The sequence below is a fragment of the Lagopus muta genome, chromosome 7 (assembly GCF_023343835.1).
Source record: "Lagopus muta isolate bLagMut1 chromosome 7, bLagMut1 primary, whole genome shotgun sequence".
NCBI lineage: Eukaryota > Metazoa > Chordata > Aves > Galliformes > Phasianidae > Lagopus > Lagopus muta.
This window is the reverse complement of record NC_064439.1, coordinates 46554300-46570107: the sequence shown is the minus strand read 5'-3', so window position 1 is coordinate 46570107 and position 15808 is coordinate 46554300. Positions and strand designations below refer to the sequence as shown.

The following is a 15808-nucleotide window of genomic DNA, read 5'->3' as shown; positions in this document are numbered from 1 at the left end:
AAGTAAAACAAACTAACAAAGAAAAAAGTAGATGGGTTAACTTTGCGGACTGTATTTCCACGAGTGCCTTCACTAGTTGTAAATGAGCAGAGATTTTGTTCTGAATGCTGAACAGCAATTTGAATCCTTTGTAAGCCAGTTAATTCTCATAATGGACAAGGGTGGTAAACTGTACAAACTAAGGAGACTAAGGCTTATCTTTAGGGGTCCCTGAGGGTTTTCTGCAGGTCTCCTTTCCCCTAGAAATGAATAAATGAAGGATTTTAATTAGAAGTTCATTAGCTTGGGGAAGCAGCTTCGCAGTCTGTACCCGCAGCTATACATTAAGTGTAAACACTTTTTCTCTGAGTGCCGTCCAGCAGCAGCAGCACCTCTCCTTTGGGTGAGGTCCCTCCAGTCCCTCCACACGCACTCAACGTTTCGCACAGCACGGCAAGCCAGAATCGTGCTTCCCCGCAGCACCAGTGAGGCGGAGGTCGCAAACGCAGGCAGGCGTTGCAGTCACGTCTGTGCAAGGGGCGCACAGGCTTTCATCCACCGGATGGAGCTGGCGGCCACCTCCACAGCCTCCTGCCTCCACCAGCCGCCTTCCGGTACTGCTCTGGAGTCGGGCCACACAGGTAAGGCTGCGCGCTGAGCATGCCGAGCCTCAGCGGGGCTTCCAAGTGTGAGAGCTCCGGGCGCGGCTCGAAGGCAGCCCCGCCGAGCTGCGTTCCGCCGGCGTGCAGTGGGCGTGCTGCAGGACGAAGGCGCACTTCTTGTAGGCGGCGTACAGCAGCAGGATGGCGCGCATCATCTGCTGGCACATGGCGGCGACCACCCTCGCTTCCGCCTCCCGCAGCCCGCGGGCCCGCCACCGCCGCGGGTCGACCACCCTGCAGAAAGCCGAGCGCTCCGAAACGCGCAGGACGCCGATCCGGCGCGGCGGCTGCGCCGTCACCAGCCGCTCGAAGACGGCGTCGAGGCTCTGCAACCTCACGGCTTGCGGCCGCGGCAACGCGGCCCCGCCGCCCCGCTGCCCGCCCGCCGCCGCCTGCAGGCCGGCCCAGCGGAAGGGGTGCGCCGAGGCGGCGGGCGGAGGTTGCGGCCGCGTTCCCCGCAGCCAGCCCAGCGACTCGTCCAAGGGCGAGGGAGCCCACAGCCGGTAACCGTCCGCCATGGCGCCCCGCGGCCTGCCGGCATCTGCCCGCCGGGCACAGCCGTTGGCCGCGGAGGCCGTCTCCCGGCCTCCCAGCAGCCCTCCCGGCACCGCGGCTTCGTCTGCCGTTGTCTCTTCACACATCGTCCTCGTCCTGTTCGTGCTTTATTCTAATCGTCGTCCGTCCTGTCCCGTCGTCCCCCCCCCCGCCCCCATCCTCAGAACTCATCGTTTTCTGACTCAGTTACTGTGATCTGCCTTTCTGCAGCCGCCATTGGAGCCTATCTCCGTGTGCCCCGTGTTTAGGGCTAATCTTGTGTGACCAACCTATTGGCCTTCTCTGATAGTGTCACTGCAGCAGTGGACAAGGGAAGAGCCACTCGTGTCACCTGTCTCAACCTCAGACCTTTGACGTGGTACCCCGCAACATCCTTCTCTACAAATGGGAAAGATAGAGGTTTGGTGGGTGGACTGTTTGATGGATGAAGAACTGGCTGCAGGTCCGGGTCCAAAGAGATGGTGGTCAGTGGCTCAGTGTCTGGATGGAAACTAATGATGAGTGGTGTCCTCCAGGGTCAGTGCTGGGGCCGATGCTCTTTAATATCATCATCAGTGACATCAGCAGTGGGGTTGAGTGCAGCCTCAGCGAGTTTGTTGATGACACCAAGCTGTAGGGTGCAGTGGACACACCAGAGGGACAGGATGCCTTCAGAGGGACCTAGACAGGCTTGAGCAATGGACCCAGGTGAACCTCAGGAGGTTCAACAAATCCAAGTGCAAGGTGTTGCACTTAGGCTGAGGGAAGCTCAATTACCAATAAAAACTGGGGGATGAAAGGGTTGAGAGCAGCCCTGCCAAAAAAGACCTGGGGGTATTGGTGGATGGCAGGCTGAACATGAGCCAGCAATGTGCCCTCACAGCCCTGAAAGCTAGCCAGGTCCTGGGCTGCATCAAAAGATGCATGGCCAGCAGTGTGAGGGAGGTGATCCTGCTGCTCTACTGTGCGCTGGTGAGGCCTCAACTGGAGTGCTGCATCCAGATGTGGAGTCCTCAGTACTGGAGAGACGTGAAGCTATTGGAGTGCATCCAGAGAAGGACCGCAGAAATGATCCATGGAATGGATCATGTCTCCTGTGAGAACAGGCTGAGGGAGCTGGGGCAATGCATGTGCGTAAAGATTAGTGGGCTTTGCCAGGGACTGCTTCTCTAATTCGTGTTCCAGTAAATGCTTTGCTGTGGACAAAGGTTGTTGGTGGGTTTTTGCCTTTTTCTCTACAGTTTTAATGATTCTTGTGGCAAAACCTGGACAACGCAATGATCCTCCCACCAATAAAGAAATGAGATGTCATGGAAATTGTAGCCACAGGTGGCAACTACACTCAGTAAGAAATTTGGTGGTGGTAGGTTGCCAGACTTGCCTGCAGTAGCTCTGTCTTTCAAGTTGTTGCTGACCTGCTTATCTCTGCAAACAAAATCTTCCTTTTAAATGGTTCTTGTTTGATACAAGGCTGTTGGAATGTGTACATACCAAGAATAAAGGAAAATGTAGGAAGTGTTCCTTAGAAATACCAAAGCAAATAAATATCGAAACAGTCATCACTGTTATGAGAACACGTGAAATTCCCAATCCAAAATAGTGTTTTATTATGCTTGTGATGAAAGGAGGGTCCAATGTCACCTATTTAACTCAGCATAGAATAAGTTTTCGTTTTGGATTAATCTCTCTGGGAATGCATTTTTTAATTCACTCTAGCATCTGTGATTTGCATTAATATATGCAAAGCATTGTAACAGCCATACTCCTTCCAAAAGCACATCTCTTCAGAATTGAATGCTCTGTTTTTCTAGAGGGAATTGCCTTTTGTTTGAAAAAATCCCTAAACATGAATCTTTTCTTTTTTTTTTTTTTTTTTTTTGGTTAACCAACATACTGAGAGCACAGTACTCTGGCTTTGACAGCAAAATGCACAGAGCGTTTAGCAGTAGTGGTATAAAGGGTTTAATTTTGCCTGTTATAAAACTGGAAAATTTCTTTACAGTATATGCATATATGTTGGCTACACTGGAGTGTCTCTATCCAGTACTAAAAGCACGTGTGGGTGTCTGTATATATGCATATTATCTGAGTATGTATACATACATATTTTTGGCCTATTCCAAGTGGCAAATCGTGATATTATTTCATTTTCTGAATCAGGTTTTCAATCCTGAGGTCACTACTCAGCCCATTGATTTTGGACTATTTGCTACTGATTTTACAGGGAGATTTGCTCTGTTAAAGTCTGAATAGAAAACTGATGACATCTTCACATTTTCGGTCTGAGTTAATACTGGGTGACTGTGATTTGTTTCTTAGGAGCATAGGGGACCTGGAAGACCGCAGTGTGTTTCTGTCCTGTTAATGTTCAGAAGTCTACTTGTCCAGCCTCCTGCTTGCTGTGAAACCCTTCCAGGTAATCTCTTTTCAGATGTCAGCATACAGTTGGGTTGTACCTTGCTGTGAATTCCTTGGTCACGAGGAAGAAGTAAAAAGTAATAATTTGAAGATCTGGTAGAGACTGTACCCCACTTTGTTTCTTTAGTTTAGTTTTTGTTTTTATTACTGTTATTTATTTTTTTCAGTCTTGAATCTGTGTTAACTGTATAGATATCTTTAAAATATCCGAAGGATGGCCTTTTGAAAAGACAAAAAACTGTATTTAAGGCTGCATTACTTTTCTTTACGTCCTTCTTGTTGCTCAGCTAGTTTGGTCCCTTTGTTTTGTTTTCTGTGACTCAAAGCCTAAGTACTATTGTACTATTTGACACATTTAGCTCCATAAAAGAGCCCCGTGGCTTGTAATTAATAAGAGATGCTATAATCATAACCACTTTCTCATGGAACTGCACTATTTTTACTCGGTTCTTGACATTCAGACTTGTTAACATGCTGACACGTGTTCTACAACATTTCACAAACTTAGCATCTCTACCGTGCAGGCTGAATAGTAAATGCACTTTTCATAGCTTGTATAACTGCTGTTTAATAATAAGAAAAAAGATTCCAAATGGTCTATTTCAGCCATGTCCCAGCTGTGACCCGGCCCAGCCCTCCCTGCAGCCTCTCCCTGCCGTGTGCCAACATGGTGGCAGCTCTGCTCCACAGAGCAGCCTGGCCTGGCCCAACAACAACCACACAGTGGTGTGCAGTCAGCACTGCCCAGGATGACAGGTTGAACCTTCCCACCAAGTATCCCGGTCTGACCAAATGGCCTCTGACATGGAAGTGCGTATGACATGCTTTTACAAGCATGGCATGCAGGCTCTTGTCTATCACTGGTGAAAATGCGTAGCTATTGGTGGTGGCAGTGTTGAAAAGTAGTTTTTTTGTAGCTGAGAATTTGCTTTATCAAACAACATTATTGTCTGCTTTGTCTCTGTTGTAGTTTCCATTCACTGGTCCCCATGGAAGTTCAGCAAGCGTCAATGGGACAAGGAGAGAACAGGCTGAGGACAGCAATCCCTAATTGGCCTTCTCAGGGTGGAGAACCCCAGCACCAGGGCCCAAGGACCTCACAGGCCCTCCAAGGAACCCATTGCAGTCCCAGTATGGCCCAGAGGATGCCAGGCCCCCTCTTCCCCATCATTCTCCTTTGGAATCAGGGCAGAAGAGATGCCACCTTCTCATACCCAGATACAGAGGTGAGGGAGGGAAAGGGCAGCTGATGGAACCCTTAAAAGTCAACCATTTTTTAATGATTGCATATCCCTTGGCTGCTTGCATGATGTCAGTATGCTTTGCCTCTTCTCTGCTGCTGTCTGACACCAGGATGGCTTCACTCTATGCGGCTGCAGGGTCATTGAGAGCCCCCTTCTCCAACCCTCTTGGTACCTTCCTGCAACCATCTCACAGAATGGGCCATGGGTCCCAACTCCCAACAGCCATGTTTTGTTCACCACAGGACACTCAGAATCCTATTGCCATGGCCACCTTCTGTTTCGAGCCCTATAAATACGGGGACCCTGCATACAGAACACCAGTTGCTGAGCTGAAGCAGCCAGTGATACTTGTGAGATATATTAAGAAGTTCATTTCCTGGAATGAGGATGAGGAATCCACCTTTCAAGAAGAGACAGATGATGGAAATGGATGATGACATCGAGCCCATGGTAGTGATGAAGAGCCACATGGAGGTGGGTCAGCCTCTGGAGAATGACCTGATGGAAGTGGATCCACCTCCATTGGAGCAGACCGGTCACCAAGCCATCACTGTCAGGCCAACTATGAAGAGATTTGCGCCCCAGAGATTATCATAGGGGCGCTGGGATCAATATGCCTCCCTCCAAACAGCTGCCTCGATGCAGGTGCTGATCCTCCCATCCCATAGGTTTATTATAACCCAGGAGAGCCCCAGCTCAAGGCCATCCTGTGGGCTCACATGGAGCCTTCATTTCCTGGTAATTCTTCTTTTGACAGCCAAGGCTGTTACGAGCCCATCCTTCCTTTCCTCCTTCCTCATCCTTTCTCAAGGGAAAGAAGGGATGAGAAGTGACAGCTGTTCCTGTGGAGAAGCAGACTTTAGTTCAGACAGGAAGAAGCGCTGAACTTCAGCAGGAAGATCCAATCCAGATGCTCCACGTGGACTTTTTTTTCAAGGTTAGACAACCAACAATTTAAAATAACAATTCAAAATAAATAACAAAAACACAAAATAAACATTTTTTTTTTCTTTTATAAAAACTGTAGTTGTCTCTTTTTTTTTTTTGGAAATGTAGAGTTTGCACGTAGGTTCCTGCGTCCCCTCCTTGTTTCTACCCAACAGGAACGAACCTCTCATTTCTAGCCAGAGGAAGAAGCACTGCACCACACACACTGCGGCTGTCCCCTGATACAGCAATTTGAGAACAGGTTTCAAGATTGAAAAAAAATCTGTTGCTGTAGTTATGACTCCATTCTGAGGTGACATAAATACATTATCTGCAAATTTTCAACTGCAGCGCGTGGAGTTGCAATCAGGCATTCAACTCAACAATCTGATTATGTCGCTTCAGCTGACCTTTGTACCCCCCTTTCTGACCAAAGAGAAATATCCCTCCATTCAGTCACACCTTATTCACACCATTGCTATTTGGCAGTTCATACATTTGTGAATGACCATTTTCAGGGATGAAATTCAGGAGAGTAACATTTCATCAGAAATCTCTGATGAACACCCTGAGAGCTCACTGAGAATGGCAGCCACTGCCATCAAATCAGGGTGAGGCATTAGTTTCACAAAAACAAAGTCAAATATCCTACTAGTTTTATGTTTTTGATGCTCTTTTTATGTTTTAATAAATACATATATATTTTAAAAGAAGTTTGGTTAATTATTCTCCTTTTCAGGGCCATCCAGAGGATCACTTCCTCACCTGTGCAAGAGCAGAGCAGCTGCAGCAGCAGCCTTGGACATTGGCCCCTGCTGCCTCCTGCCTTGGTTTCTCGCAGGGCTGCTCCTGCTGTTCAGGGCTGCATATTCTGGGGAGCTTGCAGAGCCCTGCTGAGGGAAAACCATGCCACAATTCTAAAACTGAAAGGTCCTGTTTCCAAAAACAGTGATTTTTTTCCTTCCTAGCTCAACATCTGTACGTACCAGCATAAGACAATTTGAAAAACACTAGAACAAAAGGGTAATGGTTTTCATGTCTTTCGGCTTCGAATTGCAGCTCTTGAAAAGTAATCAAAAATCAGAGCTTGGTATTATGGTAATTGGCTAATGAGTATTGAAGGACAAATGGCCAGATAATTAGCATGATTAAAGACTGAAAGACTCTGTGTTTGATTTTTGGAACATCTTTCATTTCTGTGTTTGTTTTCTGTTTGCTTGCTAACTCAGATGATCTCTTAATGGTTTATTTTAATCTCTGTTTTGCCATCTTTCCTGCAGTTCTCATATAAACAAGCACAGCAACTTTTTTCAATGGTTTATGGTAAATCTTCCCTTCCTCTTGTAACCATCACCGCTGTGTAGGCTCATCAGCTCTCTAATGTGAAATTTTATGGCTTTAGATATTAATATTTGTATCCTTTCATTTTTCATGGTCAGATAAATTGTGCAGTCTTTTCCTTAGGGGTGACTGGAAAAGAAAGAGATTATGTCTGTGTTTGAAATTGTGGCTGAGACAGCCACTGACATGGGAATGAAGATAGTATCTGTATCTGGAATTTTGTCATCTCATTTTTAAGAGATGGGAAGTAGGAGAGATCTTCAAGTGCCAATGTCCTCTTAGGGTCTTATCTGTAATGGGCCTTTGGCTGTGCAAATGACACTATTAAGTGCAAAGTCCTTTAAGATAGGCAAGGGGGTGTGAGATAAGCAAAAAAACAGAACAGCAGCAGTGCAGGGAAATGGAGACTGTTTCCTGAGCGGTAATTTCAGAGAGATTTTTTTTGTCTCTTCAGTTTTAAGGGATCAGAAGATACTAAGCTTATGTAACCACGTCACCTTCAATGCATTTAGTTTTAGGGGCATTTTCTGTGATGAGATATTGCCGTGCTAACACTGAAATGTCAATGAACATGGGTATGTTCTTCATATGGCTCTGTTTAAAAATAGCCTGTCATTTTTCCTGTTCTAAAAGCATGCCTTAAACTCTATTAAACCGAGCATCTTTTTCAGATGTCATTACAGACTATTCAGTCAATCAGCTTGAAAGATGTTTTCAGCAGAACTTTGGTCTGAGCCGTAGTTCTACACAACATGGGAACAACGCAACATGTCCATTAATTACTGCCTCCATCGCTTCATCTGGCAGTGATTTGCATGCAGAAGGGCTCTGCTTATGGCACGCTTTTCTAATTCTTCTCCCATTGGAGGGGGGAAGAATAATTTAAAATGCTGCTGCAGTTAGAAGGTGTCTAAAATGATCATGTGAATCAATACTGTGCTTCCAGCTAGCGGTGTTGGTTTTGTGCCACTTTGTGTCATCATTTGCTCTTAATGAGGAGGCGAAGATTTCAGTGGGAGTTTTGTCATTGGCTCTGGTCAGTTAAACCGGTCAGGATTTCATCTGTGGGCAGTAAATCTGGACAAATAATAGTGCCTGTTGTTCATTCAGAACACGAGTTGCAGAGCAGAGCAGATTACTTGTTTCCACAAACGTCCCACCTTTGGAATATTTTCTCACCGTGCGTTTCTTCATACTGAACCGATGCCCTTGGAAGTCAGCGGGGAGCATTTGCTGCAATCAGGACAGACACTAGAGGGAGCAGTGATAATGTTTTAACGCTGAAGGAGGTGAACAGATCGCATTAGTAGCATCCAGGTGAGCCTGGGGCACTAGGAAAGGGGAGGGCTCCTGGGGATCCAGAGGCTCTTGCCGCTGCTCAGTGCCCCACTGCCCACTCGGTCACCCTTCGGATATCCCACAGGAGTGCTCTCAGTGCTATGGAGACACTCTGGATAGACAATTCTGAAGAAAGAAGACTGTGTGAAAGAGCACTTTGATAAAAGGAACTTCAGCTGCTCTTTCGAATAACTAAGTGATAGACTAGAATTACTTTCTTTGATGGAAAAAAACAACCCAAAAACCTGCATATGAATCTATTGTCCTTCTGGTCTTCACAAGCAGAGTTTGAAAGCTGAACTTTAAAATTATGCTGGCAGTTGTGTGGAGAGTGGTTAGGCCCTGGAACGGGCTGCCCAGGGAGGTTGTGGATGCCCCGTCCTTGGACGTGTTTAAGGCCAGGTTGGACGGGGTCCTGGGCAACCTGATCTGAATGTGTATGTTTGGTGGCCCTGCTAGGCAGGGGGGTTGGAACTACATGATCCTTGGGGTCCCTTCCAACCCGGGTGATTCTGTGATTCTGTGATATATATACACATATATTTTTTCTCCAGTGTTGAAAGAACCTGTAGACTGAAGAAAGGACATAGGTATTACAATGCCAGAGTTGTTATATGTGTGTCCGGCCCTGAGGTAAAGTAGTGTCCACTGTGCAGTGCCTAAGCTCAGGGTAAGGAATGACCAAACAGGATCTGTAAAAGTGAGGACACTGAATAGGAACCACTCAGTAGAGACAGTCAGCTGGGCTGAGCTGGTGGATGAGTAGCTGTCACTGTGTTTCTTCTCTTTACGCTTTGTCATAAGCCACAGAGGCAGCAACTTCCAGAAGAGTTATTTTTGCATGCCACATTTTATTTTACTCCTCCACTTCTTTCCTCTCCTTCCATCTTCTGGTAGTTGTATGAAGTGTGAATCTTATAGACCCACAGCTATAACATCACTTTGGGTATATTCTGCTGTGTTTTTCTTTATAATTCCAACCCTCTGGAATACAATTTTATTAGTATAATACAGAGCCTGAGTAATAGCAATAAATTATTTCACAGGACAGGCATTTATACATTTTTTGGCCGTTCTTCTAAGCTAGCAGTCAGAGGAACTGTATAAGCAGTGATTTAGTAATGTGGAACAATCTCTTTAACCTGTTTAAATCATTTCTGTAGCATCTTGTCTTCTGATACCCTTCAGAAGGAGACAGACACTTCGAAGAGGTGGTCATTCCACAGAACATAGAGGAATATTAGGAATAAACACATAGCTGATATTATAGAAAAAAACAACATAGAAATTTGTTTTAGTAGTTGGTGACACAGGAAATGATCAAATCTTCAAAAGCCTTTAGATCAAACTGAAATGAGCTGTAAAAATTTGAACAATTTCCTCAGAATTTTTCGTCGTTTCTCCTTTTTCATTAGCTATCCCATTCTTCCTTGTCTTTTCTTAATTTGATGCCTTGCTGTGAATCCTGTTTCATAATCCATTCAAAAACCAAAAGCTTTGCTTCCCTTTTTTCCTCACTTTTGTCAGGGCTGAATATGGACCATCCAGAGGTCTGCATAGCACTGCTAAATGGTGCAAAAGGCCAGGAGGGCAGGGACCTCTGGGGACTGCATGGCACAAACTCTTGCTGTGTGCAGTGCCTTAAGTTGTGCTTTTCAGGGCCCTGTTCGGTCTTGTTATTTCCAGTCAGAGAGATCCCATAGGACAAATTGTTCCAATCCTTTTTTTGTGTTGTTTCTTTTTTCTGCCTGTACCATTCCTTTCCTTACCTAGATGGACTTTTAAAGCCGTTTGCACCCACTGCTGTTTTTCTGTCACCTCGTATCTTTGTGGAGGGAGTTCCTACATCTCTGCTACAATTATGTTTTGGGAAAAACTCTGGGATCCCCTTGAGCCATCTCTTCTCTAGGCTGCAAAAATCCAGTTCCTTTGACCTTTCGTCATCTGTGGATTTCTCCAAACCTCCCATAAACGACATTAATTCCAAAAGCTTTGAAAAGAAGAAGGAATGGATGCCACTTTCCAGGTGGCTTTATAAATGTACAGATATATAAATGTCCTTATGTCAATAACTTATAAAGGGAAAGAACGTGATAGATGGGGCAGACAGAACTTAGGCACAGTTATAGTTCGAAGACATGCAAAGAAGTCACTGACATGCCTTGATTATGTGCCCAGAACAGGTCCTGATGAGTGCAAACTGAATTTAAAAAAGGATCTCATCACTGAACATATGTTTTTGCAACTAATTCTACATTTTCACTCAGAAAGTGAGGTGTTCTAAAATTAAATGGCATTATTGTGTTAAAAGAAAAGTATCACTTTTGGCACAGCTCTTAAAGGGGAACAAAAGAAATCGAATCTGTAACTCCAAGCCTGCTTGTGTCAGTAATTGTTCCCTGATCGTAAACCCAGTCTGAGTTGAAGGGACTGTAATTTGCGTGTCAGACCTGTATTTTGTCAGAATTGCTGTATATTTGTTCTCAGAAGTGGAATCCTTTTTGGAGTGTAGCTGGTATGTCTTTACTGCAGCCTGAGCATACCTTGTCAATCTGAATAAATGGTACATGTACCAAAAAGTATAGGCTGCTGTTAACGTATGGCAGCTCGAAATATCTACCATTTAAATTTTAGCAAGATTGGCTGTCTGCTGTCATATTTCGTTTTGTCTGGATGATATGTGCAGGCAGCAAGCAGATTGGTATGGCCAGATGGCATCTGACTCCCTAGTTTGTTATCAGAAGAAGACTGTAACTTTGTTGGATGAAAGAAACTGAAAAGAAAGTTATTCTGTATTTGAAGAACTAAAACAAGGTGAAATACAATACAACTATGCCATAATTATTGAACTAATGATGCTACGAAATCTCTCCAAGGTCTGTCTGTCGAGTCTTTGGAGTGGGAGAAGAGGGAGTTACTGGCAGGTCAGAATTTTCATACAGAATGAGAAGCGCTAATAGGTAGCAATCATTCTGCAGCCATCTGTGCATAAGCTGTATTTTTAAAAATGAATTTATTTGCTCTGGAACTAGTCATGCACAGAAGCACTCCCTCTCATCTATTTTCAGAACAAAACCAAGAGATTATCAAATGCCTAACGCTGGTGCTTTGTGCCCATACTCGTAATTCCTGTTGTAGTTGCTTTCTTCTTTCCCAGCAGATTTAGTTGCTGTCTTCCAGTTCTCCTTCTGGAGAAGTGTTTAAAAGGATTGCTTTAGAAGGCTTGCTGTTCTAACAGTATGATTTGTTAGTCACGGTCTCCTCGAAGTTCAGAACAAAAATAAATCTGAAGCTGGTATGGGATGAAAAACTCCTGCTGAGCATAAGGATTTTGGTGAATAAAAAGTGCAGTCTGGGTTACTGAATGTATCAGTGAATGTTCAAATAATCCAGCAACTTGCAGAATTTTCTTCATCCTCACAGGCACACATGTGACCATTCTTTTATCTTCCTGTAGGCTTCACAGAATCACAGAATGGCCAGGGTTGGAAGGGACCTCAAGGATCATGAATCTCCAACCCCCTGCCACATGCAGGGCCACTAATTTCCCAATTTAATTCTAGACCAGGCTGCCCAGGGCCCCATCCAACCTGGCCTTGAACACCTCCAGGGATGGGGCATCCACAGCCTCTCTGGTCTTCTCTCCAGTCCTTCCTGATTCTTCTTTCCACCGACTGGGCCCTTGAGAAGACTTTTCAAATTGTTCTTCCCTGTGTGGCACAGACATGGCATGGATGGATCTCTGCCTGGAAATGCATGCAATGGGTTTGTCTTTATCATGAACATGTCTCTTTCCTTGCACTGCACTTTCTTTCAAGGACTTCAGAGCCTTGCTTCTCATCTCGTACAAGCTAATACAATTGAAATAAATTTTTAAAGGCCATGGGTATTTCTCTATTATGTCATGAGACTGGAATTTTGGGTTTATAAAATACGACAGTATTCAACCAAGTACCAGTTGTCATATATCAGCTGTCTTAATTTCAGAATACAACATAGTTTTTTAAAGCGTAGGAAATATGTCATGGCAGTAGTGAAAGGCATAAACTGCCCTAAGTGTGGTACTGTTGCAGCAGCTGTGTATAATGCAGTCCTTCATCAGCAAAATATGCATCTAAGGCTTGATAATATGAAAAAGAAAGTCTTTAAAAAGCCATGTTCACATTCAGACGGTAAAGCATGTGGGCTGCAACATATGCCTCATATGTGGCTATCTATCTTACATACATGACAGGTTTTTGTCTCTTTTTGCCTCCAACATCCCTTAAATAATGATAACAAAGTGCTAAAAATGAAATTTCCCAGAGAAGCACAAAAATGTGCAAAATTGTCATATTACCATTGTCGTTCATGCTGGAAGAAGAAGCTCCAATGATAGTAGAATGTGAGCTTTTACAGTCATTGCGAGGGAATATTTTCAATTCTGAAAACCCTCTTTGGTTTGAGAATTATGCTCTCCAATAGTTCTTATGCAAGAAGAAGAGGAAAAAATCTCTCAGGCTCTAGGGCACCTGAGGCCATCCCTGCAAGTGGTTTAACTCCTGGAGGACTTTTTGCACTGTTTTTTGGATGCCCTTCCTCTGCCTAACCAGGCTGAACTGATTTGGTGAAAGGCTGGATGAGTCAGTGGCCATACAATGATACAGATCAGCTCAAGCAATATTCTTTAACTTCATGACCAGCTGCCAAGCCCAGGCTTAAGGCTCTGGATTTATGTAGCTTTTGTATAACATCTCTCGCCTGACTTTGTCTCTAAGAAGATAACTATAAGGATATGAAAAGTTAAGCTGAAGGAGCATGTTTCTCAAGCACTTATTCACACTGTTTTTCATGCAGTTTCAGGTTGTTTCCTCTTCTTTTTGATGGAGGACAAGGGTGGTATAAGTGTGCGATAAGTGTGCTGTAAGTCCTGCACAGTACTGCAACTTGCAAATGAGACTGGTATCTTTCACGTCCTTAGCAATGCTGGGAAAGGTATTGTTTCACAATGAGAGAAAAAAAAAATTCTCTGATCTCTCAGCCCTAATGCAAAGTTCATGCAGAAGAATGGATTTTCTACCAGAATGACTTTAATGATCATGTTTTTATATTCTCAATTTCTAATCTCAAGAGGTTAAGTAATTACAATGTCATTTCTAATTGAGATTTTTTTTTTACTCGTAAATTTAAAAGTAGTGAGATGAGGATCATGAGTACTACAGTCTCTCTTTATCAGCTGATCCTCTTACAATGAATAATAATATATAGCACAGGGGAGGGATGTAGCTTTCTTCTTAATTTACTGGCAGTAGTTCAGTTTTCCTGCTGCTTAATAGAACAACATTTACCAGAGTAAAGTAAATGCCTTACAAATTGGCTGTATATATGACCAGGTCTATGTGTTTGTTGTTTGTTTGGTTTTTTTGTTCTAGAGAGAGTAACAGGCTGACAAAGCTTACTAAAAAAAAATAGAAATAGCCATGCTCAAAGAAAGACAGCAGGTTTTTATGTTGACAAAGAGAATTGTAATACATGATGTTGCAGGCCACAGGATCTGTGATACCTCAACTGGAGAATTGTGTCCAGATGTGGAGAGCTCAGTACAGGGGAGACATGGACCTTTTAGAGCACTGCCAGAGGAGAGCCATAAAAATGATCCAAGGGATGGAGCACCTCTACTAAAAGGACAGGCTGAGAGAACTGGGGCTTTTTAGCCTGGAGAAGAGAGGGCTCTGAGGTGACCTGACAGTGGCCTTTCAGTACCTAAAGGGGGGCTGTAAGAAGGAAGAGGGCAGACTCTTTAGCAGGGTCTGTTGCAATAGGATAAGAGGAAATGGTTTCAAACTAAAAGAGGAGAAACTTAGGTTTGATATAAGGAAAAAGGTCTTTACAGTTAGGGTGATGGGATACTGGAACGGATTGCCCAGGTGGATGCTCCATTCCTGGAGATATTCAAGGTCAGGATGGATGGGGCTCTGAGCAACCTGAGCTAGCTGTAGGTGTTCCTGTTCATTGCAGGGAAGCTAGACTAGATGACCTTTGAGGGTCCTTTCCAACTGAAGTGATTCTATGATTCTATTTTGTGTATGCTCCACAAATTGATGTCTCCATGAAATTTCAAAAGCTAAACAAGAGCACTTACCTTTTGCCTAACACGAAGTTTACGGATGTGCAACTTAAGTGGATTTGGTGGTTGCTCTTGACACACATGGCTATTAATTATAGGATAGTTAATATAATTGTTCTTTCTCAAGTGTTTCCTTGAGCTAATAATATAAACTTGTATAGAATTAGAGAGAAGCAAGTGGAAACAGACTGTTTGGCTTTCAGCATTGTACTTGAAAAGGGATTTGAGCCAGCATGTCTGCCTCAAGCTTGCTGCATGCGAATACTTGGAGTACCATTAAGACTGATAGCATAAGAAAGCACAGCTGAGTTTTGCTGCACAGCCACCCCCAGCTTCACACGTATAGCTTGTGATTGATAACTTGGCTGCAAAAACAAATTTGGTTATCCAGGAGTTTACTGTCTGTATTCATGTCTGGATCAGGTTATGCCAAATCCAAAGAGTTTGTAGTTTATCGTTTTGTTAGGACTGTGCTGTTGGAGGGGAGATAGCTCAATACTACAAGGTCATTAGTGAGTTCGGATTGGGAGGGTTTGATAGTGAAAAACTTCTGAGTTTGTGCAGATTTGGATATTAAGTGAAGATAAACTCTGAAGACTGTCTGGAAGATGAAGTGTCTTAACAGAGACTAAGCCACCTACAGTAAAACAGAAATATTGCCATGTACTGATTGGAAGCATAAAAATCTTGTCTGTGTTTACTGAAGTCTTCTATTCTTGTCAACTTCCACTAATAGTGACTTGAATAAGAAAAAGCACTATTAAAAAAGGAAAAAAACAATATTGCCACATTTCCTGTTTTCTATTAAAGTCATTTGAAGAAGTGGGGAAGATGTTAGCAGTTAAGTAGATCGTTACATGATTTATTTTAGTATGGACCTTCGGCAATTAAAGGTGGTGGTGTATCTCCTTTCATAGAAAGTGAAGAGTGCCACAGACTTATTCCCCTCTTTGCTCTGAGCTGACATTGAGGTTACCAGTATATGGTGGCAGTGATTATTCCTAGACACTGTAAATGCACTGTGATATTATTAAATTCTTAGGAAGATCTATTATGGACTTCTGAGTCTTTGCTGACTTGGAAGAAATAAGTGTCTCTTTTGAAAAAGTGTTGGAGCAATGAAGTATGTATTCACACTCATCTCAGAGAACATTTCTGTTATTGCTATCATTAAGTAACATAAATAGGCCATAGTATAATTCTCATTAAACTATAATTCATTAAAGTTCTTCTACGCTCGAGAAATGCTTCAAATGTTT

General features: G+C 43.7%; 1 protein-coding gene across 1 annotated transcript; it reads right to left on the bottom strand.

The window, feature by feature from the left end:
• Positions 1 to 649: 649 nt before the first annotated feature.
• FANCD2OS (FANCD2 opposite strand) lies at positions 650 to 1159 on the bottom strand. Its single transcript, XM_048952195.1, has one exon. It carries the CDS (start codon positions 1157 to 1159, stop codon positions 650 to 652), a length of 510 nt encoding a protein of 169 aa, XP_048808152.1.
• Between the last annotated feature and the right edge of the window lie 14649 nt (positions 1160 to 15808).

What these genes read in the sequence shown, in the direction of transcription:
- FANCD2OS (XM_048952195.1), bottom strand. Translation starts at nt 1,159, where the DNA reads ATGGCGGACGGTTACCGGCTGTGGGCTCCCTCGCCCTTGGACGAGTCG.